We start from the raw sequence: 26201 nt of genomic DNA on the forward strand, positions 1-26201 counted from the left end.
GTACATGGTTGTTTAGCTTTGGCGCTTTTTAAAAAAAGTGCAGTGCTGCGCCACAAAACAAGTATTTATTTGTTAATAAATAATTCGTTGCAAGGGTGGCTAATGAAAACTGTGGAAGGACCCATCTGGGGGCCTCATCCCTGGCATTGGCAGCTGTTCCCTAGGATGCCAGATAAGTGTTTTTCCCAGAGATGCCAAGGATTAGACCTGAGACCTTCTGCCAGCAAAGCATATGCTCCACCACTGTCCATTTAGCTCAGTATTTTGCCTTCCGCAGTGCATGATGTACAAGAACCAGAGTACTGTACTGTGAGTGGACCCTTTGGAGTTCCCTTGTTCAGGGTTTTAGGGAGCCAGCCATACCTTCTTTCAGAATTCTCCATTCTGTTGCTCCCAATCAAGTTTAGCAATCTGTGGCCCCTCACCATACGCAGTCCTCATTGAATTGTTATGTTTTCCCCCACCACTTTAACATTTATTGTTAAGAAGATTTTTTTCTACTATTGTAAGCTTTGAGGCACCCTCTCTCTTGTTTTTCATTAGCCCAGTTTTGGCTACATAGCTGTCATTAACTTAGCACCTAAATTTGTTGATTGTCGATATGATTCCTGTCATTAGGAATACTCTGAACATCACAGTGCCTTCTTGGATACTCTGCCTTGTTGCTGGTGATGTCGAAGGTCCTGTCTTTAGGCATTTCTCTGTCCTTCCTTGAACCTGTTTATATTGCTGTCTTCTGGTGTCAATGAAGAATTTTAGAACAACATAAATTTCACAGGGAGTTCCATGAAAAGCGTGAAAAATACTTTTCCATATTGAAAATAGCTCCAGCTTTTCTTCTTTTTATGGGGAAATACATAGTATTTCATAAGTTCACTTTTAACTCTTCATTTTTAGATTTCAAGCTCAAGTACCACAGTGTATCCATAATTATCCCATGAAGTACATCCTGGTAACTGGTGGTGTCATCTCAGGCATTGGTAAAGGAATTATTGCAAGCAGCATAGGCACCATCTTGAAATCATGCGGTCTACGAGTTACTGCAATCAAAATAGATCCTTACATTAACATAGATGCTGGAACCTTCTCGCCATATGAACATGGTACGAGTGACACAAACGTCTTTTCCCTGCAAATTTGGTTGCATTCCTTTTTATTGAGAAATTGATCTCTCTTTTTTGGAATATGAAGCTGTGAAATGTCTGATATAATAGAGACTTCAGTATTGTATTTATGCATGACTGCAGAAACAGAAGTCACACTGAGTTCAATGAGGTTCCTAAAAACAATCCAATGTACATTTAACTAGGAGTAAGTCTCATTCAACTCAGTAGGACTTACATCTCAGTAAACACACTTATCTTGCATTTCTCTCAGTTAACTGCCCAGTGTAATATCTACTTTAACATGTGTTAATCTTGTGTAGGATTGGTTCACATTTGTTAGGATCTAGTTCTTCTCCTGCCAGTCCTCCTACATCATTACCCATCTTCTGTCCTCATGCACTGGGTTTTTTCTGAAACATCTGAACTGTCTATAGAGATTTCTGAATTGGATTTGGTCTCTGCAGAGTTTCTTGATTCATGACATATGAGAATTAGGGGCAGGGGGAGGCGTTGCTCTTGCTTTGATTATCACTAGTAACCTCTGATCCAACCTAAGCCTGCATAACTTTTGATGTTGATGCAAACCAGTTATATATTGTCATAAATTTGGGGGGAGAGGAGAGACCCCCCCCAAACCCAAGAAATTAATGAATGTCAAAATCTAGTTAATATTTGTACTACTGAACGGAAGATTCCAGGCCAGTGAAAAAATACAGGCTAAGCTTCCTTTCCAAGCAAGGGCCTCGCCTGGGCTAGAGAGGTTAACATGACAAAAGGTGTTGATGACCCACATCCAAGAGGAATCCTTGGGCCTGGGCAGACAGGAGTTGCTTATATGACAGGGAGGGGGCAGGTTGTACTCAGAGGAAAAATGTTCCTGTAAAAAACCTGGTTTGGAATAGCAGATGAATGAGGAGGAGTTATTTGGGCAAGAGGTGTGCTGGGAAGAAGGAGAGCAAAGGCAGGTCCATCTTGGTAGAGTGGCTGAACGCAGGCTGGGAGAGATGCCTTGGAGTCCAGTGTTGCAGTGCTGTGGGGAACAAACCCCTCTTGAGATGACCATGCTGTAAGATCTGAATTCCTTCCATCCAAATTCAGGTATAAATATGTGAATAAATCATATTTTGCTGTCACATCTTGATTTTCAACAGAAACACAAACCCGTGGTGAGCACCTGGAACCACCTGTAATCTTGCTACCACTCAGCAGAGTTTGGGGTTGGTGTGCCACCTATGTAACAATATAAACAGGAATTAGATTTAAAGCACCAGAAAGGTATGCGGTTGGGTGCTTCTGAACCTTGGCCTCCCTCGCCCCCAATGACTTTTTCTTTCAGCCAGGATCACTTTTACTATTTGAGCCTGTTTGGAGGAAAGGTCTCCCAGGATTTGATGAACTTTGGGAGTAGCTGATGGGGAAAGTTCAATATCCCCCCCCCCCATGTGTTCCTTTTGCATTATAAATCAAGTGTTTTCCACTATTGAGGCCAGTCCATTTTTGAAGACAGATCTATCACAATCATGTCTAATTTGGGCCTCTGTTTTCTATGTGGTTCTAACCAGGTTTACTAGAATAACTGGGACTTGTGAACTAATATAATCTTGCTGATAAAAGAAAAGGCATTACGGTAACTTGCAGACAGAGGTTACAAGGACATAGCTACTAAGACGGAACGACTAATTTGTAGGATTTGTATTCTCATACATTACAGGGTAATTAATTTGAGATTTATTGTTAAGAATCTCAACAGCATAGAATCACTCAAAAGAGCTGGCTGTAAAATGTGATGCATTTTATATTAGACCTAATGTAGTAGGTGAATTTTTAACAGTAGCCCTTGGCACAGACATCTGTGACATATGATTTCTGGTAGAGGTAGCTGACCATGGTAATGCAGATCATGGAATATATTTTATGACTTAACTAATTATTTTTATTTTGTAAGAGATGATGCAAGGTGGCCTTTCTGCTGAGCTAATCATTCTTTTTGTGTTAGTTAATTTCTCCTTGACCCAAGCATACAAGAAGAAAATGTGTCAGGGCATTAAGGATATATGATAGGCCCAGAACAGAAAAACAGTGTGGGGAAATGGAAATCCCCTTTCAGCCTCATTCTAATATATAATGAATGTTCATGTAATTTCATGGATTTGGATATTTTTACCAAATGATTTTTTTTCATGATTTTACTTAAATTGGTGGAGTCTGTCCCCTCTCCACCTCGAAATGGTATTAAGATTTCTCCAAGTTGTTTACAATGCATCTGCTAGTGGAAATTAGTTTTGTTTTTAGTTTATTTTTAACCATTATACATTGTCTTTCTGCTACTAAGAAATTACCTCCGTTCAAGATAAATACGCACTGTCTCTCTTAAAAGTAACTTGGCCTTCTGTCTTATTTTATGTTTTTGTGCTTCTTGTTACTTTTGTATTGACTTTGATTTTTTAAAAAACTTTTTTTTAAACGTACTTAGAGCAGACTTTTACTTCTCTGCGCACTGAAACTAGTAAAAGCTCCTGGTTCACAGTCAAATATAAAAGGCATATTCTTTAATTTGGACATATAGAACGGATGTACTTGAAATATATGTTTGTGCATAACATTGTGAGATTGAAGAATAAATATGTATGTTTCACCAAAATATGTAAAAGCATTATTTGTTTCTTTAGGTGAAGTTTTTGTGCTAAACGATGGTGGAGAAGTTGACCTCGACTTGGGAAACTATGAACGATTCTTGGATATTAACCTTTACAAGGATAACAACATCACCACTGGAAAGATCTATCAGCATGTCATCAATAAAGAAAGACATGGAGATTACATGGGAAAAACAGTTCAAGGTGCTTTATCATATTCATATTCTGCCCTCCCTTCCTCCGTCTGTCGTCATCCCAATTTATCTTGTTGACAACAACCCCCAGGTGTTAGATTAGACTGAGAGATTGTGATTTGGCCAAGGCCACCCAGTGATCTTTGAGCAGAGGCTTAATCATAGGACTTCCAAATCCAAAGTCTTCAGTCATCTTCATATGGATTAGTTTAGTGTCTCATAACCAAAGTGTGGTATAATTGCCAAAAGTTTTTTAAAAAATCTTTATTTATTAGCTTAGTGTTCGAAACACACACCTAATGTATTTGACTGATGAAATAATCTTTGCAGGGCTGGCATTCCACTGTTGCCATATTTATCTCTGCGATACTGTTTTCTTATTTAAATGCATAACCTTTCCTGGATGGCAAGTAGCAATAAAACTGTTCAAAATGTTGAAAGCAAATGGCGACGACATATGTACAGTATTTACAGAGGCATGTTTTAAAAATCTTATGCAGAAGTGTTCAAACCCACTTCACCAGTGTTTCTAATAGTATAGAACCAGCCGAAATTGGGTGAGTTCCAACATTTCACTAGCTGATACTGTGGGACTTCTCATTCCTTTTCTCCCTGCTGAATCACCCTGTTAGCTTTCCCCCAGGTTGCTTCAGACAGTCCCCCAACCCTCTAAGCATATTGTTTCCTCCCTCCTAAAGACAAAATCATGTTTGTGCAAGAAGTAGTCTGTCGCACAAGTGGGATGCTACTCCTAGATATCATCCATTGCATTTGTACTTTATTTTCACTTCATTTATTCTTTTTTACTTTGGAGTTTTTGAGGGACCTTTTCAGATTCGTATATGAAAGGAATTTGCTATAGCTTTAAATGCTATCTTTTTATTCTAATTTAACTGGATTGCCTCTGATTTTTACTTGGAACAGAGTTGTATCTTGTCATGCATTTTTCACCTTTTCTAGCATTACCATGTGGTTTGCCTTGCAGTTGTCCCACATATTACTGATGCTGTTCAAGAATGGGTAATGAATCAGGCAAAGGTTCCTGTGGATGCTGATAAGAAAGAACCACAGATATGTGTAATTGAGGTAAGTAAGAAATTGTGTGAAATAGTGGATAAAGACAGGGTTTGTTTTATAATGTGAATGCAGAGTATTTTTCCTCATTGGTTTTATTCTGTCATTCTAAAGCTACTTTTAATAACTGCAAGGAAATAATTATTAAACAATCATTATTTATTGCTATTACGTATGTGGGTTGCATTACAAAAGCAGTTGTCATATCCGTCAATAGCTACTTCTCATTGACCTATGTTATTTTTGGCAATCTGCATAGGATGGTAGTTCTTTCCTTTTTTAAAAAAAGCAACACTAAACTAAAATTGAAGTATATAGAGGTGATATAAGTCAATTTCCTTTTGTGTTGCTCCAACTAGTTGACTATAGATATTCCTTTTCAGCTGGGTGGAACTATTGGAGATATTGAAGGAATGCCTTTTGTTGAAGCTTTCCGACAATTTCAATTTAAGGCCAAAAGAGAGAACTTCTGCAATATCCATGTCAGCCTTGTACCACAAGTAAGTCATTTTCATACTCTATTGTGCATTATTGTTTTACACATCTAAATTTTGGGGGGAAATATTCATATAGGGTATTTTTAAGGACCGTGAACAATGAGCAAATTACATTAACTTGGTGATAGATGGGCTGATACCTGTTCATTTTATTCTCACCCTAGGTTTGGTTGCGAAAAATATAGTATCTTTTGGGGAAGGTTTGAGAAGCTAAACATTTATTACAGCTGATGAAATAGAATAAAGCCTAAACATTTTAGATGGACAGCACTGAGCCTTATAACAGATTTTAAGCAATCATTTAATATAAAATAATCCATTAGCTATAGACACGTTACTCTGTTTGAAGATATGCTTTAGGAAATCTGGGAGACTGTATGACTCCTTTTTAGAGAAGTCCAACATGGGTCTGTGGCTTCATACTAATGAGACAAAGTAGTGTACAACTCTTACTGTGGATGTTTGTGCTCGGGCAACCATAGAACAAGTCATTAAAGCAGAGAAATAGCTACTTTAGTGGCTTCGGTGCATATTAATATAGTTGCTGATCAGATTTTAATTTTGCAATGGCAGTCAATGGTACAAAACATTTATTTTTCAGCCTAATGCTACCGGAGAACAGAAAACAAAGCCTACTCAGAATAGTGTTCGGGCTTTAAGAGGGCTTGGCCTTTCTCCTGACTTGGTGAGTTTGATAAAATTTTACAATACCATGTTAGAAAGGAAGGCCAGTATAAAGGTAGCAATATAACTCAGGCAGCAGGAGTGACTAGTTGGGGTGGTGGGCATTACGACATACCTAGTCTCTCTTCAGCATTGTCACTGCACTTATTAAGAGGTTGTTTGTGAGAGATGGCAAGGAAGTTGGCACAGTGGTGGATCCAATCCATCAGCTGCTCCTGTCAGGTTTGAGTAGGAATGTGTTCAATAAAATCATGAAAATGTGTTCAGAATCCAAATACTTTGTTAAATGTTTAGGGAAGCTTTTAATGTTTGATGTATTACAGTATTTTAATATTTTTTTTGGAAGCCGCCCAGAGTGCCTGGGGAAGCCCAGCCAGATGGGCGTGGTATAAATAAATTATTATTATTATTATTATTATTATTATTATTATTAACATAGCAATGTATTCTTTGATGGAACAGGTAATATGCTAATGGGATGTTAAGCTAGGTGTCCATTTGATCACACAACTTTGTTTCTTTCTGTGCCTGTTTGGTTTTCCACCTTCATGCTTAATCCTGGGAAAGTTAAGTACCTTAAACAGACATGCATATAAGTTTTCTATTTGAAGGGCTTGCCTTAAATCTTTCGCTGTGCATATTGGTTCAGATCTGGACTTCACTCCCTTAGGCGTGTTTTGTGAGTAGAGTTCCACTAGGGGCTAATTCTTGTCCTGGAATGGTGAGGTGTGAGCAGGCAACATTTGCCAATTTACTCATCGCTCTGCAGCCCCAGCGACACCTCACAGCATTTCTCCATCCACAAAATATTTCCATAGAAATATTTCCATAGAAAGAGCTTTTCCACATGTGGAAGGCAAATTCTGGATCCAATCTGCTTTGCTTATTTATTAGACAGTGAACCCCTCCCCTCCAAAAAAAGGGAACACATATTATTGAATGTTCTCTGGCAAAAGTACAAGACATGCAAGCGAGGCCCCAGTATATAGACGTTTAACATGTCCATTTATTTCAATCAGAAAAGCTCTTAACATGGAGGCAATTTGTGTATCCCCTGCTCATGCAGAGCAGCTCATTGTAGGGCAGAAAAAGAAACTTATAATCGTTTAGATGATAAGATGCTGTTGTTTGACTGTAAGTTGTTCAATGGGAGTGTGTTTTTTCTTCCATAGAAATCAGGACATTTAAATATTATTTATTAGTTTGTTTGTTTGTTTGTTAATTATTTAAATAAATAAAAAGGAGGAAGATGTTGGTCTTTTCACAATTTGTGCTGCTTATCTGTAGATTTGTATTTTTGACAGATAGTCTGCAGAAGTACTAAACCTATAGAAATGGCTGTGAAAGAAAAGATTTCCATGTTTTGCCATGTGGAACCTGAACAGGTTGGTAAGGTCTTTAACAGTCACAGTTGTTCTAATGTCTGCAATCATTTTCTAAGTGTTTTATTTTTAGTTCATGTGACCGAGTATGTGGGACATTGGAGGCAGGTTGCGGGGGACAAACAGCAGCTCATTGAGATAATCAAAAAGCAAATAGTTATTTTCAGGATTCCTTTATTCTGTAATTTATAATAGTTTATGCATTATGCTACATACAGTAATATAGGCTACAAACCTAGCTCTATTTGTCTGGGATTAATCCTCCTTGAATTCAGCATGATTTATGGAAGCTGTACGCCGGCTCCCTCGGCCAATAAAGCGAGATGAGCGCTGCAACCCCAGAGTCAGTCACGACTGGACCTAATGGTCAGGGGTCCCTTTACCTTTACCTTTTTAATCAGGTGATTGTGCTGTTCATCACTAGGACAATCAACTTATTCAGAAATCAGACTCCCATTACATCCCAGCAGAGGTCAGTGTTGCATTCTTAGACAAGCCTGCAGATTACAAATTTACTATTCAAAGTTGTCTAACCATGAAATGAAAACAGATTCATGAGCTCCCTCCCGCCCCGCCAGTGCAATTGTTTGTTTAGAGGCTGATAACTCAAAGGAAGAGGTGACATAATAGAAGTTTATGAAATTATGCGTAGCACGGAGAAAGTGGAAAGAGAAAAGTTTCCCCCCCTCTCTTTTAAGACCAGCACTTACTCTCCTAAGAGGCAAAGATGGCTTTAAAAGAGGATTAGACAAATCCATAGAGGAGAGGGTTCTCAATGGCTACTAGCCATATGACCACGCTCTACCTCCTCAGATGGAGGCAGCAATGTGTCTCAGTACCACTTGCTGGAAATTGCAGGAGAGAAGAGTTCTCTTGTGCTCATGTTCTGCTCCCTGGTTTCCCACAGGCATCTGGTTGGCCACTGTGAGAACAGGATGCTGGACTAGACAGGCCATTTGGCCTGATGCAGCAGGCCCTTTAGATGTTTGATAGAAAATTATGCCTTCTCAATGCAAGTTAAAATACGGGACCCATCAGATTTCCCCCCCCAATGTGGGTTTGCAGGAAGTGCAATTGTTTAGCGTTAAAAATAATAATGCATATTGGACGGCCAGTATATTACAAGCTTATTTGCAGTGCAGTGTTATACATGAGTACTCAGAAACCCGGGGTCCAGAACAATCACAAGCTTTAACCAAAGAACAAATATTAGTTCCAGCTTGCATTGGTTTAATGCAACACGAAGCACCTGTGAGCTCGTCTCTTCGCATTGGCTTTGCTTGGTGTGATGTGTGAATCAGGCCTTTGTGTTTAGATTATCTGTGTGTATGTTGCACTAGGCACCATAGCAGAAGAGCCATGTATCAGATTCATTTGGGGCACTTTTTAATGAATTAATTGAACTGATTAATTAATTAAAATGATTACCAGCTAGCTTTAAAGTATTTTCTTCCTTTTTAGCAAGATTTTTAAATAGCTATATGATTGTATATGATTTGTATAGATGTACTGTATCTTTCAATTCTAAGTTTCACGTATCAGTAATTTAAATTTTGTATTTCATAGGTAATATTCATCCATGATGTTTCTTCCACTTACCGAGTGCCTCTTCTGCTGGAAGAGCAAGGGATAATTAAATATTTTAAAGAGAGGTTGAATTTGCCAATTGATGACCAGCCAAGTGATCTTCTTTTCAAATGGAAGAAAATGGCAGATAGGTACTGTTCTTCTGTTTCTTCTTCTTCTTCTTCTTTTTACTTTGCACCTGCAAATCTATTTGCCACAGGGTAGCGAATAACACAATATGCAAACATAATTTTAATGATAGTCCAAAATCTCCCATTTGAGACAGAGCACTTTGCCCTGCTTATTGGCTGGAGCCTAGTTGTAATAGAGGTCTTAGCAATCTGAATTTACAGCGTTTCAGATTATGTTTTTCCATGTGTTTTTTTTTAAAAACAAACCATATGTAAGAAATAGCTATTTAGACCAAAGGTAATTCAAGTTTATAAGTGGTTTAGTGACTTACTAAATATAAGAAAAAATGTCTCCCCCCTTCCTTGTGGAAATTTGCAAATTGATTGATCTTTTGTATTGTCAGGTATGAAAGGATGTTGAAGACATGTTCTGTAGCTCTGGTTGGCAAGTATACGAAGCTGAGTGATTGCTATACCTCTGTTTTCAAGGCCCTAGAACATTCAGCCCTAGCAATTAACCACAGACTCAATTTAATGGTGAGGACTTACTGTATTTTTCCATGTATAAGACGACCCCCCCCCTTTTTAAAACCCAAGATTTAAGAAGTCTTAAGTCTCCCTAGGCAACTGTGCATGCTTCCTATGTTTCTCCAATGCCGCCCGCCAAGCAAAGGGGTGGGGCAAGCCCAGGATTCACTTTCCTTACAGTGCTCCAGTTGCTGCCCTTAACCTTGCATGGTTTGCAGCATTGCGCTACCCAGCACCCATGTGTGTGCGAGAGAGAGTGGCACGTGCATCGGGGGGGGGGGAGGAGGAGGCAACACTTGCGGGGAGCTGTGCCTGCCTCCCATGTGGAAACCTGTCTTTGGTGGCGGAAGCTTTCACTGCAGATGGGAAGATCAAGGAAATCTTGGTCTCTGTGTTGCTGAAAGAGAGGGGCTGTATTTTTCCGTGTATAAGACAATCTAACATAATTTAGCAAAAAAATAAATCACCTTATACATGGAAAAATATGGTACCTTGCTTCCGTTCTTTGCATTCTCATTCCTTACCTAATAGCTAGGCTTTCACTTCATGAATATTGCTTAGAAATAAAGGATAAGTTGATTATAACTTAATGGGCATAGAACTATGAGTGACTTGAACATGATGTTTATTTTGAAAAACGATACAGTAATTCCCTTAACTGGATTTGTGCATTATGAAGGGAATTGCACACATTTAACAAATACTAAGGTGGATATTTGTTGACTTCATTAATCCTATTTGCAGCATTAAGTACTAAGGCATTGATTTAACATATGACTAGGAATATCCATTTCCACTTACAATTTTTCAACTGGCTAATCTACTTTAGGTGTAAGTGTTCTGTGGACTGTTGTTTTAACTCTACACTCCTGTGTTCCCCAGGAGAGCATTTCAGTATTTATAGGAAACATCAGATCTCACTTTCCAAAGCAGTAAAGAGAGTTCAGAGGAAAGAGGGGAGTATTCAGTATTGGATTACTCCTCCCCATAGAAACGTCCATGGCCTGTAGCTGCAGTGTCAGTAGTGTCAATGGGATGTATGCCCTGTGAGGACCAGAGGACGATTTGTAGCCAAAAGATCCAGCGACTTCTCAATCCCCCACCGCAGCCCCAAACAAGGAGATCAAACTATGCCAGCCTTGGAGCATTTATGTGAAGTATTGATAGCAGCAAGCTCCTGCATTTTACAGGCTTTCTTTGGCTGCATGTGCCTGGCACATAACCTAAGCAGGATCTCACCCCCACTCATCAGCTAATTGCTATTGGGAACAGGCCCCTGCAGCCAATGCAAAATTGAACCCTGCCCTCCCTCCCCCAGCTGATGTCATGGGTGATATCAGCTGATTGACAGGTGGGTTTGGTTTGGGGGGAAATGGCTTCACAGGCCAAACTGGACCCCCTAATGGTTCAAGCTTGTCCTCCAGGCTGAAAGTTCCTCCACACCTGCCTTTTCATCATTTGGAAAAACAAAAAATGTAAAATAACTGCTTAAGGCATTTTCTATCAGAAAGTTAAAAGGGAATATAGTGATACAAGATAGTTTCGTAGCATAGCAAAGCTTTCATGTTGTTTAAGTTACAGCAATCCTAGTCATCTATGGAGAAAAGTAGGTACCATTCTGAGGCGATGGTATTTTTCATGTATTCAATTTTGCCCCCATTGGAAATGCCTATAGTTTTTTCATTAGTTATAGAGTATGAAGATCATTATATGAAAATGATTGTATTGTCTTACACATGAATGTGAATGTGTATGTGCTTTCTTAATTAGTATATAGATTCAACAGACCTTGAAAATAATACAGAGGTTGAGAATCCAGTCAAATTCCACCAAGCCTGGCAAAAACTATGCAAAGCAGAGTAAGTGATGGTCTAGTTCTTAACCTCAAATAATTTTAAAAGTTTCCAGTTTCAATACCTTGTTGCCTTATAATTTCAAGTGCTTGATTTTGTTAGTTTATTCCTTTGCAAATATATTGTACAAAGACACATAGATTTGTTAAAAACTCACATTAGCCCTTAAGCCAGGGCTTTCCAAACTTTTCATGTTGGTGACACACTTTTTAGACACACGTCATTTCACAACACAGTTATTCAGTTTTACCAGCAAACTGAAGATTAAACTAACCCCTTTCCAGCCCTGGGAGGAGCACAGGGAATGTTCAGGCAACATACCTACACACTGCAGCTGACACAGTAGCATGCCGCGACACACAGTTTGAAAAGCTCTGCCTTAAGCATTGGGATGCCTGTATTTAGAGCTTATCCATGCTGAATTGATACTATGATTCTGAACATGTTAATTTAAAGCAAACTTTCTGCAAAACTTACAATTTGTTCTGAGACTCTTAATAGGCACATAAAATGCCATGTAGACATGGAATTTTAAAACTGAACACTTGACAAATGTAATGTTGATGGGCTGTTAAGAGATAACAAGAAGGATGGCTTAAACTGATTGCAAAGGCCTTGTGTTTTAATATATGCCTAGTCTAGTTTGTTTTGCACAAATTTGTCAAATGTCATAAATTAAAATAAAACAAATGTATTTTAAAGTGTATATTTTCATTGAAATATAGTGGGAGCCTTTCTGAATGCTTCCACTATTTCAGGTTTACAATTCAAAGCACCGGCTAGGATTCATAATGTGTGCACACTGTACACTTCGGCATTTTGGTCTGTAATTTGTGACTTGAAATTACTCCAGAATTGGTGAATAATTTGGTGAATGTTAATAGAGATTTATAGTATTTGAAGCAGAACTGATGCTTTATGGTGATTATGATGTATTTGTACTGTCCAGTTTTCATGATGTGAATTTAGTTGTATCATAGCCGTATTATTCTTGGATCAGAAATCTGAACAAGCTGAAAGCTTTTGTGCACAGTGAGGTCTTGCTGCTGTTCCTGTACATACATGTCACCCCCCCCCCCCAAAGAAACATGTTAAACTAACTCGCCATTCTATCTTCTCATCTGCTGCTGTGTTTGCATTTTGTATTTTATTCCAGTTGTATATTAGTTCCTGGAGGTTTTGGACATAGGGGAACAGAGGGAAAACTTCAAGCCATTTCATGGGCAAGAAAAAAGAAAAAGCCTTTTCTTGGTAAGACTTCAACATCAGGAGTGGGCCAACCTGCGCAGTCTCATATTTATAAACTAGAATCCATCTGCTTAACCGATGTGTTTTTGATTTACAAAACATAAGTGTCCACTCAGAGACTATTATTAATTAAGGCATGACTAATCTGTGATCAGTTGGCCTGAATATGCACTTCTTAGCGAAGTGCCCTACTAATTGAGATCAAGGCTCACCTAGTTCAGCATTTTAATTTTTTGCAAAAGTCACAGCAGCACTAGGGACCTACTGGAAATCAACTCGCCCTACCTTCTGCCCAGTGTTCTAGGCACATTTTGTGACAGGGAATTTCATTAGCGGCAGCAGTTTCTGATCTCTGGGTGCAGTACTGCACCTAAGATTTCAGATTAAAACTGCAGAGTGGAAGGAAAGGAGGGCCCTTTTCTGCCTCCCCACTTCCAGCTACTCTATGAAAACTGGAGAAGAGACCCTCTTAAGAATATTAGGGGGGTGGGCAGGGGAAGGACCAGGCCATGTGAAAAATGAACATAATATCTTAACTGCAGTTCATTCATTTTCAGCTTTGTATTCTTCTTATAAAAAAGCATGTCTAGACATTCCATTGTTGCGCTCATAACCTAGGATTAAGGTGCCATTTAGCTCCTAGCTTTCATATCTCAGTTTCTAACACTACTTCTGACTATTCCTGCAGTACACTTCCATTTCTTACTGAATGTTTTTGACATGCAGCATGTTTACTCAGAAGTATATTGTACTGAGTTCAAGAAGACTTACACCCTCATAAGTGTGCATAGAGTTCTAGCTGTAAGGTTAAACTAGAGAAGATGAAACCATACTGGAGGACAGTTTAGATCAGGAAAACAAACAGTGCATGGGAGGAGGGTTAAATTTCCCTTTCCATTTTCATGGCCCCAATCCAAGTCTGTCATGGTTTCATTTATTCAACCTTTTATAACATTGAGGCTATGTGATTGTGTATGACCTATTGTTTGTTCTGATTTGGCCTCAGTGTTTAAAGTAAAACTAAACTTTGCTGAAAAAAGCAAAAAAGAGAAACTAAAAAAGTTTTCTAGTTCTTAGATAGGTCCATATATTCATTTCATTGGAGTATACAGTTATAAGTTTGGTCCCATTTAAATCGCTTTAGCAGAAGTAAATTAGGACTGGTCGGTTTTGATCTAGTAGGCATAATGAATCCTGTTGGGATTGTATTAAACAGTGAAAAACCTAATCTTTCAAATTAAATCCAAATCAAATGCTTAGCCCAATAGTTGCAAAGATAATTCTGAATTTTTATAAGGTCAAAAATGTCCACTGTGGTCATTAGTGCCTGAAAAAGATGCTCACACAGTTTAGGAAGTCTGTAAATTGGGCTAAACATTTCAGGAATATAAAAATTTAATTGGTCTCTTGTGAAAAAATGCATCATTAGTTTTGCATACTGGAAAGCATTTCAGTTTTCACATTTGAAACTGAGGTTTGTTTTTATTATAATATGTTGCTACAATGTTGAGTGAGTGGGAAAGAAATTGGTTTGGATTGTGTTTGGAAACAATTTGTTGCTGTTTTATAACATGTAAGAACTTCTATGGAATCAGTACCTGAGAGTTTCTAAGGTTTGATTTAAATGATATACAAATACATATATTGTAGAAACTGCTCATGTGGTTGCATTTTCTGAATATCCATGGTAGTTGGTCAGATATGGACCCTGGATTTTAATATTCCTGAATCTGAGCTCCAGGCAGTGAATAGAGACAAATAATCAGCAAGGTATAGGGCAGTCTTCCTCAACCTTGGCCCTCCAGATGTTTTGAGATGTTTCCCATTATCCCTGACCACTGGTCCTGCTAGCTAGGGATCATGGGAGTTGTAGGCCAAAAACATCTGGAGGGCCAAGGTTGAGGAAGCCTGGTATAGGGGAAATGAGAGAAAGGAATATAGGATGTCAGCAGGCCAAGTAAATAGAGGGAAGAAATGTATGGAACATCAGTGTTTGGCCTGTGCATGTTTTTTTTCTTTTCCTAAATAGCAGTTGTGAAGTGAGGAGGTCCAGATTGGGACTATGGGAAGGGAGAGGGGTACAAAGGGTTAACAGTCCCTTCCTCCAGGCCATGGTCCCAATCTGCATGCCCCATAGCTGCCATTTAGCTAAGAAAAAGCAAGCATGCAATGGCCAATCACATTATTAACATCACATCTGGTTTGTACTTGAAAGGAGATGGAATAATGGGTGAAGTGTTAGAAGCAAATGGGGCATATGAGGGAAAGGCAGAGAGCATTATCATAATATTTGAGGAAGCGGGGGAAGAGAAGAATGAAGAGAGCAATGTATTACTTAATAGGGGAAGAAGTAGGGAGAAGGGGGAAGAGGTAGAGGATGTTGGTGGTTCTGGATCAAGCAGGAGCCAAAGGGAAAATGAGAATATGGTCCGAGAGATAGGAGAGAAAAACGGAATCTTATGTCAAAGTCTGGGGTTGTAGCTTGAGGCAATATTTGCACCACTAATGAACATATAGGTACTTACCTATAGCAGGCACTTCCGGTAAGGTTTTCATTGATTAATCTGGGCAGACTGCATTTGCCTATTTTGCCAATCCTGTGATTGTTTTGTGCTGGCAAGTTGAGGGTGAGCTGCCAAGGCTGTACTAGAAAACCAAACTTACAGGGTTCTGGCATTGCCAGGAAGAATTGTTCCCTCCACCCCAAACTACTCTGAATTTAAATAGTGGTTAGTGAGAAGTGATTTGTTGCAGCAGTTAATGGAAAAATCTTTTGGCAAACACATTTGATTTCATTTTTATATTAAATCCCACTTTCCCATAATTGAGTTCTCAAAAGCTGATAAATATGAACTGGGTCATGGCCTAGAATATAAAAAGTGTGAGTTTTTGTGCTCATTCATTCTTTCCTGTTTCTTCTAGGGGTTTGCTTGGGGATGCAGCTGGCAGTAGTGGAGTTTGCAAGAAACTGTCTAAACTGGCAAGGTGTGTTACCTTCTATGAAAATTGTTCATGTAAAGCAGGGATGGGTGACATTTGCTAGCCAGTGGGCTAGATCTCTCTGCCATGCCAATTTGACTGGTGGACAAAAAATTGTTATTTCCTGACCCTCATCTTCATTCTTCTGCTGTGGATGTACTCCTTATATTGGCCTTTAGCTTATCTTTATTTCCTGAAACAAGGACAAGTGAAGTGCTGTAATTTTGAACATATGTCTCTCTGTGGATGTTAAAATTCATATGATCCCCCCAAACGTTTTGCTGATATGTGTGCCAAAAACCTCTCCTTCAAAATGACAAAGGTGCTGTATTTAGTTTCACCATCTTTAACATTTTAAAATGTAGTTGCTCTTTTTCTGCAGATGCAAATTCTACAGAATTTAACCCAAACACAAAGAATCCTGTTGTAAGTATTGAATTTCCCCTTATGATAGATCTTTTGTGCTGGCTACTTAACAATTGTGTCAGTCATAGTGACATTAAGAGAGGCTGAGAGTTTGTTCCTCTATAGCAGGGGGTGGGAAATCTGTGGCGCTCTAAATATTGCTAAACATTACTAGACTTCCATCTCTTCCAAGCAGCACCAACCTGCCCAAATGATGAGGGATTTTGGAAGTTGTATTTCAGTGGGTCACATGTTCCCCATACCTTTTTCATATCCAAAGAAATAATTGCACATTTGTTAATATTCCATTTTGTATGTTCTGGTGCTCAGCTCCAACAGAGAAAACATTTTTGGCATTTTGCCCTGATGATCTCTGGTCTCAGTTAATGAGACTTTCCATTAGACAAATTTAATGGGATATCACCATTGCAATTGATCAAACTGTAAAGAGGTTGCATAAGAGAGGTCATAGAGCAAATAAGTGAATCATTTGCAAATTGCTGATGGGTTTTGGATAAATCTGTTTAAAAAGATCATTATCTTGAGGATTAGTAAATGAAGAAGTAATAACAGTACTAATTTTAGCAGTTGCAGGTGGTCAGAATAATTCTGGAATTACTTTAATGTCAAAAACACCCTAACCATTATCATGCATTGATCAAGAGCTGACTAGTGTTCTGTATAGGATAATAGAGCCCATATTAAAGAATATGTCTCTGGTTGGACTTTTCAGATAGCTTTTGCCAAGCTCCCCAGCTCTAAAAAGCCTTTGCATTCGGAGATGTACTCCTATTTTTAGGGTTCAAAAGCCAGCTAAAAAACAAGAACCAGAAGTTATGAATAACAGAGAATTTTACAGTGGAGAGTTGTAAACAGCTGGCTAGTAAGATTAGGATTATTTGGTGGTGGTTGGTGCCCATTGGTGCATTCCATAGGATGCAAGGCAGAGAGACCAACAGCTGGTGGAGCCAGAACGAGCGACCAACAGACCCAGTCCTAGACTGGTTGTAAGCAAAATGACAGGTGGGTGGCTGAGGGCAGACTGAGCTGGTGGGGCAGTGATCCTAAGAGCCATAGCAGAGAAAGCTCATATAAAATGTCAACTCAGTGTAATGCAACAGTGAAAAGGGCCAAGTTTTTAGGAACAGGACTAGATATATATAAAAAGAAGTATTAACCATAGACTTCGTCCAGTTGCATATGCTTTGTGTAAACCCTTTAAATCTACTGGTCAAGATGGTGCATGGTTTTACCAGTCATCATACATGCATGGTTTCAAAGCAAATAAAGTAAATAAAGTAGATTTTTATTCAATGACATCCATCGTTCCACAATGATTAAATTTAGTTTTAGAGAGATTCTTTGTACAAATATAATTGTAAATGTCCATAATAGGTTGGTTTGGGGATCTTGGAAGTACTTTCTGTCTGTTGTCTCTTCATTGGATGCCTTAGGAGAGCAAACCGGTTATTCCAGCCAAATTAGACAATCCTGCCAAACTGCCTAACTTGCTCATCAGTGCCTTGAAGTCATTAAAGTTGATTTTTCCATCTTTATCCAAGTCCGCGTATTTGGATATATCGTTGAGAGACATTGAACCCTGTAAGTTTTATTTGGGTGGTGGTAAGGGAGTGGAAAAGAAAGCAAAATAGTTTTATATACGATAACTTTCAGAATAGTGAGTTACAGAACATATTTAAGCTAAATTCTTTCCTTGAAACATGGTTATCTATACACAATAATTTTGAGCCAGCCTTTTCATTTCCTTATAGGCGGTGTACAATTTTATCAGGGTATATGTTGGGTACACCTATGAACAATTCTGGAACACTGTTTTTTCCCCCATCAGCCCTGTTCTGTGTTCCTCTTCCAAGTTAGAAACGGAGACAATATTCCTTGCCTTTCTCTCAGGAGTTAGAGGCTACATTTGGTTTGGGAAAACAGGATGTGGGAGCAGGTATAAAAAAGTAGACCTGCCCTGTCCCTTACTTGGCCTGAGTGAATGGCCTCATTGATGGGTGATGGAGAACTGGGAGAGTGGATTAGAAAAGAACTGTAATTCCCCTTCACATCCAACATAACAGGCTTTTATTGGTTTCAAACACTGCCTTTCAAAATAAAAATATATAAATACAATTTTTTATATTTATAAATATTTTCCCAAAGCATAATAGAAATATAAAATGAAAATATATCAAAACAGATACCTAAATCATAATTTAAATACTGAAACAGAAGTTTATAAAACAAACATTGAAATACTCCGCTAACCAATATATGCAAAAGCCATTAATTATAATTATAAGTTTTTTAACTTTCCAAAGTTGTTTTTCAAATAGTTGTGACTCGCCCCGTGACCTTAGCGTTGAAGGGTGGGTAACAACTTAAAATACCAACGAAAACAATAATAATTGACTCTAGCATCACACCAAGATATGTAGCTTGAGTAAAGGGACGTTAAGAAGTGGGGCAGATAGAATCTGGCTTAGTTCACAAGGGCTCTCAGTGAATTAACTGAGTACCATTCACATCTGTGGAAAAAAACCAAAGCACTGTACTTGGACCAGTTAAGCTAGAAAGCTAAACCACTGAGCTTTTGTTACGGTGCAAAATCTGCTCTGCTCTTGACACTTAGTGGCTCAGCCTCCGTGGCCATTGCATACTCTCCCTCTAGCAGTCCTCTTGTACTGAACAGACAGTCTACAGAAAGGTATAATAGGCCAGGAAAGCAAACCTAACTCGCTGTGCCTTTAGCGTCACAGCCAAAGTATGCTTTGGTCCTGCCCAAACCTGCCTTTAATTTAGGGAGATGGCAAGGCAAATGTTAAAATCTGATGACATAAGATTGACATGAGACCCATATTAGTAGGCCTCCATTAGCCTGTGGCTGGGATTTTGTTATTATTATAGAAACCAGACATGGTGTCTCTGTGCCCGGCCGCTTTTGTTCCAGGCCACAACCAGGATCACAGCACTGCCATTCACTGAACAAGTGCTTCCCAAGAACATTCGGCAACTATTTTTAATCCCAGGCTGCTGCTTGTGGGAAAAGCAAGATTAGATCTGTGGACGAAGAACAATCTCTTGGCTGTTGCTGGGAGGTGTGAAGGAACTTTGCATTGAATGAATGGCATGACCATGCTGCTGTGCACCTTGTGAAAGAGGGTTAGGACTTCTGCTCAACACTCTACATGGGGCACAAAGATTGCACTACTCTCAGTAGCTGTACCAGGCACGCTAACAAAAATAAGATACATTTGCAGATAGTTCAGTCTACTTTTGCAGAGCATTTTAAGCATTTACTTTCACACTGCTTTTTAAAAAGTGCAGCTGCACCCTTTTCCTCATACTTTGTTTTATTAGCACGCTATGTGCTTGTTTGAGAGAGTGCATTTATCTCTTAGTATTTTAGCTTTTGTGCTAGCAAATGCTGTTTGTGAATGTGACCTGTGGTGCATATTCTTTTTGTGGCATTCTTATCTACTGGGTATTATTATTTCTTTTAATACTTCTATGACTCACATTAAGCTGAAAGACAGTGATTGCCCACCTAAATGGGTATCTGAACATGTATTTCTTCATTGTTCAAAACAAACACTCTAGCCACTAGATTGTACTGATCCTAACAGCTCTGGTGAGTTACATTTTTCAGCTGCAATTTTCCCTTAATGTATATTCCCACTGTCCTTGCTAAACTCATCTCACTTATGACCACAAAACAATAATTTTGTTCCAAAACTATTATAAAAATTACTTTTATGTAAAATTTATCTCCAATATTAGCTTTCACTAAATACCTAAATGAAACACTTACATTTTAGCAAGGAGCATATATTTTTTAAAGTACCTATTAATTGTGCATAGTTTTCTCTAGATTTCATTTTGCACAGAAATGGATAGACTAGACCAGGCTTCCTCAAACTCGGCCCTCCAGATGTTTTGAGACTACAATTCCCATCATCCCTGACCACTGGTCCTGTTAGCTAGGGATCATGGGACTTGTAGGCCAGAAACATCTGGAGGGCTGAGCTTGAGGAAGCCTGGACTAGACTCTTTGTTTCAGAAAGCACTGGAATACTTATTATGATTTTAAACAGAACTTAAGCAAATTTGCTAACATTTACTCTGTACACAGGTATTAACCCATTCTTGTTTGGGCCTGTTCTGACAGAGTCTTGTTTATATCCATTGAACACTTTGGGGTCTGGTTGTTGTTGTTTTTTAAATCTTCCTGCTGGAGGCTACCATATTAAAAACTGGATGCTACCATATTAAAAGAGAAAGAAAATTTTGAGGGCTTTATATTGTTGGCATATTCAGCAAGTTCACTAGGTAATTCTTAGAGCACCCTTCTGTTGTTCGAAGTCCTGACTTTGATATCTTTCCACTGTGGTTCTCAATTTATAATTTCCCCACCTATTCTGTAACCCAGTGACGCTCTTTATGTAAGTAATTTAGAGAGGACTCTCGCCTCAAAAACCAACAACTAACTTCAGCTAAAATAATAATTTTGTTTTCAAAATTTGATATTATAATCAACTTCCTTGTCTCTAGCTACTTAAGATTCTAGCAGTAACTAAAATTTCACCATAACACGTTCATAGATTGCCCAGTGTTTTGTATAATCAAACCCATATATTTGTCTAAAGAAACCCTTAAAATGTTAATTAAAATGTTTGAAAAACATTTTGATGGAGAGATTTCAATGTTTGAAAACATGATTTCATCTAAATTAAAACTTTTCAAGTGCGATCAACAAAAACAATCTAAACATTGCAAATGTTTTTCTGAACAATATTTTCAGCATGTAAAGACAAACATTCAAGCATCAGTGTACTAGATTTCTTTTTGCCTTGTTACCTTTTGTAAAACATGCTTTTCTTAGGATCAGATTATCCTGCTTTTCTTAGGTTGCCTAACAGCTACAAATAATCATTATAGAAGCAGTTCACCAAAGTAAAGCCTATATTAATTTCATTCAGACTTGGATATGAAGCTACATAAATTATTACAATGAATGGAAGCTGTTGTCTATCTTACTAAATTATTCCCACATTGCTGTGCCTCCCCATCCCTCCCTTGCTGTCCAGTCATGTTTTAAACTCTTCAGAGCTTCGTTGGACTATGTCCCTTGTTTGTCCTTTAGTGAATTGGATTTGTTTGGAAAATACCACAAATTAGATGCAGGCTTCAGTAAATATTAATGTTATCTAGTGTAATTGGCAGTGCAATTTGGAAGACTTACCAAAACATTTGAGAAGTGGCTCTGAATCAAACTTTTAAGTCCGTCCATGGAAAGCAGATGCTTGCTACCTTCTTTCATAGCATACTGAGTGAAGAGACTTAAGAGTTGGTCACTATTAAATTCTGCCATATTTGTGTATATTCGAAAGCTGTAAAAGAGCAAACAAAGTTAACCTATTTTGAAGTTTATAGAGGGGAAATACATTGATTTAATACGACATCTACATAGGTATGTGGAAAATGTAGTTTTATATAGCAATTACAATGAAGCCATTTTCTCTTAAGTTGCTAATTCTGCTCATACAACATTAATTGCAAGCTAACTGACATCATATGTGAAACTTCTGACATGTAAGAAGCTGCGGTATTTTCTCCTGTGGAAAAACTTTATCATGTTTTCCTGAAATATATTTTTCCTGGAAAGATAAAAAACACATTTTTCTTTATACACTGTGGTGCACTGCATTCTGAAAGTAGTAGAATTGAGGACATTCATAGAAGACATCCAAAAAGACATAAAATAAATAAATCATAATTACCCAATACTCCAAAAGCAGAGGCTCTGCAAACGCAATGTGAGAAGCTCAGGGCTGAGGCATCCTTTTATGTCTCTCCCGCTCCACCCTGTTATGCCTCTCACTCCGCCCTGATTATGAAATTTGTCTTTGCTGACAGATGTTAGCAGTGTAACATACTTTTAGCATTCAAGTTTATTTTTTTAAAGAACAAAATATGGTAATTGGATGCACCCTGCCGGTGTATCTTAAAAGCTTTGCTTTTTTCCTTTTCAGATGTGTTTTTGGGATAAGGAAATAGCTGGATATTGCTAGAACTTTGTTATATTTTTAACAGCAGCCCACGCTTTTGTCAGGTCTATATAGGATCTTTGTAACCAAGCACATTGCAGTATTACAAGTTTTTCCTGATTCCCCTCATTCATACTTGTGATACATCTGTGTGGTGTAAGTAGGAAATGCCACAGCATGCCCTGGCCCATGCCAGCACTGGAAGGCCCATGTCTGATAGTTAAGTCTATATCGATAAAAGAAGCACTTACAGCAACTCCCGCAGCGCATATGCACAAACATGCCTCTAGCCACCAAGCAACTCTCCCCCCACAGATATGCTCCTTGCAGTGCAGTTGCAGCAACAGTGAGACCCTGCCCCTCTGCTGGCTTATATTCCCTCACCTGGTGGGTTGTACACCGACAACCTGAGACGTCTTCTGCATGGAACTCATTGCCTCTCTTCTTGCTTCAAGCACCTCCTGGTTCTCAGAGACAGTGGGTTGGGGGAAGGTGGGCAGTCTCCCGACCCATCTGTCACTTGAACAGCCTCTTCTTCTGCCACATCCTGCACACCTTCCTTCACCTCCGACTCTCCCTCCTCCCCATGCCCTGGCTCCTACTTGCGGGTGGCGTCAAACCCCATAAGTTACTGGTCCCCTCTCCGGGGTCACTCCCTCGGTCCCCTGCCTCCGCCACACACTCTTCAGAGCCCCGTCAGTCCCTGACATAGCAATGCACTTAGCATAGCTTCATACTAGATAGCACACCTGTAGCCCTTGAAAACATCTATCCTTCCAAAGAAATTAAGTAACCTAGAAGAAGGGTTTTTTTCTTCCGCTGCTCTGCCTATATTTAGTTTTCAAACAGATTTACTGAGGGAACAAGAGTTTCAAGCAGAGAGAGAGAGAGATAGAGAGAGAGAGAGAGAGAGAGAGAAAGAAAGAAAGAAAGAGAATGAGTTATAAAATGACTATTAAGTCGTCCTGATTTTACCACAATTCCATGTAGTTTTGGCATTTTAGCAGGATGTTAGAAACTAATATAGACAAATGGTTTTCAGAAGAGATAGGTAATACAGGTAGGTGGCAGCTACCTGTAGTTTGTAAAATAATATTTTAAGCAAAGTATACTGACTTCATTGGCCGGTAGTAGTATATCAAATTTCAAATCTGAATTCAGGACAAACTAAGCTGATACTTTTAATGAATTCTCTATATCACTGGTTCCCAATTAGCTATTTACTGAGGACCCCCTATATTTCAAAGGCCAAGCCACAGACCCCCTACTTTTGAAAAATTTTATAGCTCCATGGTAGTTACCTCTGCAGAGCAATTTTTTGAACAAAATATGGGGTAGCCCCTAAGAAGCAAAGGATTTTAGGTATATTAAAAAACAGACTAGGGCTGAGCAATACCTGGTTTTCAACATTGTGATATATCAGCAGCTAAACATCACAACATTCCGATATATCATGATGTCTGAAAAGGAAGATCAGGCATGGGGATGAGGGAAGGAACGGTCACAGAGATCTGTTAAGAGAGTCAAGTAAGTATTTGTGAGGGAGTGGGGTGGGTGCCACTGCTGGTCTGCTTCAGGTTACTGCATTAACTGCACCTTATTAGTGATGATGTTTTAAATCTTCAGAACGACACACCTGTTTGTTGTGACAATGAAGAACACTGCTACTGTTGTATTGTTGGCTGCATAGCACTGATTTGTTACCATGATGATGCCTGCTGCCATTTACTCCCTGCTTATCTCCTCTCCATCTAAACACCCCCACATTTCTCATAGGGCGTATGCTATATAAACTGGGTGTGTACATTGAATCTAGGCAGCTTAATGATTGGCCTAGGGCGCTAGGATATTTAATTCTGAAGTTATTGCTGGCCTAGAAGGAATATGGTCCTTTCCATCATTTCATTTCTGATAATAAGATCTAAGAAAACTTATTAATCTTCAGTTATAAACTGTTATTCATCTTGTGCATTTCTGTACCCCCATCTGTTGTATTGATAAATGTATTTACAACAGAACAAATCTTTGCTAACGAATTTATTCAAAGGTAGTATGATGCTGAGAGACATGATGTTGTTTGACAGGGTTAAAGGAAAGGCAACCGCTGCAGGAGACTCAGGAAGTGGGGCTTCTAAAGCAAACAGGCAGAAGTATTGCATGTTTGGATGAAGGCATGCCAAGAGAAGCAATCGCTATATAAAAGCTAGTTCCTAAGTTCCATCCTGCTCTGCCAAACTCAGACGGGTCCAACATTCATACTGTTTCACTACAAAATGTCATTTCTTGCTGTTATCAACTATAAAATCTACCTACAGTATACATTAAACTGGGAAAAACAGGACTTTATTTTGCATTTTTGGCAGTTTATGTATTGGTGGGGGGTGGGGATGAAATCACATGTACATGATTCGTAATGGTGTCCGTTTCCTAATCGTAAAGGTGATTCAATAATGTATGGAAGGGATGCTGTGGATTGTTTTAGGGATCCAGATTGGAGATCCTGTCTCAGATGTAGCTGCAGCTCTTTCTTCTCCAAATTTGGTGGATACCTTTTGGTTTGTGCAAGTTGAGGATGTGGACATAATTCTTGGGAAAGTGTGGTCAACTACATTCTTGCCTATCCTGGCTTACGACAGCACTTTAGGACTGAATTGCTTGGTGATAAATATCCCATTTAGTAAGTATCCCATTAGAAAAAGGAACAGATTTTTAAAATTAACAATCAGTCTCCAATACACCATTCTTAGACAACATATCTGAGTGTGTTGTGGTATTTGGCCTTGTAAAATCTGGGTTTGTTTTGTTCAGGTAATTGGGAATGGCAGTGAATAAAGGTGGCATTTAGTTCTAGTTTTTTTCTTTTAATTTTTTTTTAAAGAATAAAATTTACTGGTTTATTCTATAGGACAGAGTTTAATTGAGCCAGTGCCAGAATATAGCACGGAAGCTTTCACCTACTTTTCATGAAATATCTGACCTCAGAGCCCTCCAGTTCTGTGCCTTCAGTGAACATTTCTTATAGGAATTCTATAAATGAGCATGAAAATGGTGGATGTGATTGGCACCATATCTTGTAATGATTGCAGTTCTGTAGTTGGTTACCACGACACCATGGTTTCTGGAATGAACATAATATTTAAGATTAAATATGGCACACAGTAATATTAGATGTATAATACTAAGTCTCACTAAGAGTAGACCCCTGGAAATCTGTCCTTGGGTTATTGTCTCACATAATGGTTGGGACAAGTTTCACAGGGGGGAAAGCACTGGGACATCCGATCTCGGTGATCATGGGCAGGAGGCGGAGTTACGCTAAGACCAGACCATGTCATTACCGAGGAGGCAGGTTTAGTCGTTGTCTGAGGACTATCCCTGCCTCCGGGTCTGGCCTTGACTGGATGGATACTGGAATCAACAGGGGAAACCCACATGACCTGAAAGTGTTGCTGTGCAATGCCAGGTCAATGATGAATAAAACCACTGCCATCCACGACTTGATTGTGGATGGAGGATTTGACCTGGCATGTGTGACGGAGACCTGGCTGGAGGAAGCAGATGGGCCTGTCCTTGCCGCTGCTTGCCCACCAGGTTTCTCTTACGCACAGCAACCCAGGTCATGTGGGCGGGGAGGGGGGGTTGCAGTGATTTTTAGGAAGTCACTAGCTTGCACCAGGCGTCCTACTGGGAAGATCCAGCTCTCTGAGTGCATGTTCTGGAAGTTGGGCAATAGGGGCAGTACAGGATTCCTTTTGGTGTACCGACCTCCCCGCTGCACCAAGGATTCCCTGTCCGAGCTGCTTCAGGTCGTGGCGGATTTTCTCCTGGAGACACCTAGTTTGGTTGTCCTAGGGGATTTTAACATCCA

At 39.1% G+C, this 26201-nt stretch overlaps 1 protein-coding gene and 1 long non-coding RNA gene across 6 annotated transcripts in view; one reads left to right on the plus strand and one right to left on the minus strand.

Annotated features, from left to right (window-relative positions):
- CTPS2 (CTP synthase 2) overlaps positions 1-26201 on the plus strand; it is a 67270-nt gene that overhangs the window by 14097 nt on the left and 26972 nt on the right. For 4 of the 5 annotated variants that reach the window (XM_083439077.1, XM_083439078.1, XM_083439079.1 and 1 more), the window contains exons 2-13: positions 898-1103; positions 3776-3946; positions 4922-5022; positions 5394-5510; positions 6109-6192; positions 7496-7576; positions 9140-9291; positions 9675-9807; positions 11569-11657; positions 12808-12902; positions 15822-15884; positions 16261-16304. In XM_083439077.1, the coding sequence (XP_083295203.1) occupies positions 898-1103; positions 3776-3946; positions 4922-5022; positions 5394-5510; positions 6109-6192; positions 7496-7576; positions 9140-9291; positions 9675-9807; positions 11569-11657; positions 12808-12902; positions 15822-15884; positions 16261-16304 (1336 nt within the window). The remainder of the gene's footprint in view (positions 1-897; positions 1104-3775; positions 3947-4921; positions 5023-5393; positions 5511-6108; positions 6193-7495; positions 7577-9139; positions 9292-9674; positions 9808-11568; positions 11658-12807; positions 12903-15821; positions 15885-16260; positions 16305-26201) is intronic. The other variant, XM_083439081.1, reaches the window with a different exon arrangement.
- Positions 17569-22209, minus strand: LOC310676911. The gene is made up of 3 exons (XR_014510787.1): positions 22067-22209; positions 21529-21676; positions 17569-17883 (listed from the first exon to the last, which is right to left on the minus strand). It is a non-coding gene; the product is annotated as an uncharacterized lncRNA (long non-coding RNA).

The sequence above is a fragment of the Podarcis tiliguerta genome (genome assembly GCF_965153285.1).
Source record: "Podarcis tiliguerta genome assembly, chromosome: 4".
Lineage (NCBI taxonomy): Eukaryota > Metazoa > Chordata > Lepidosauria > Squamata > Lacertidae > Podarcis > Podarcis tiliguerta.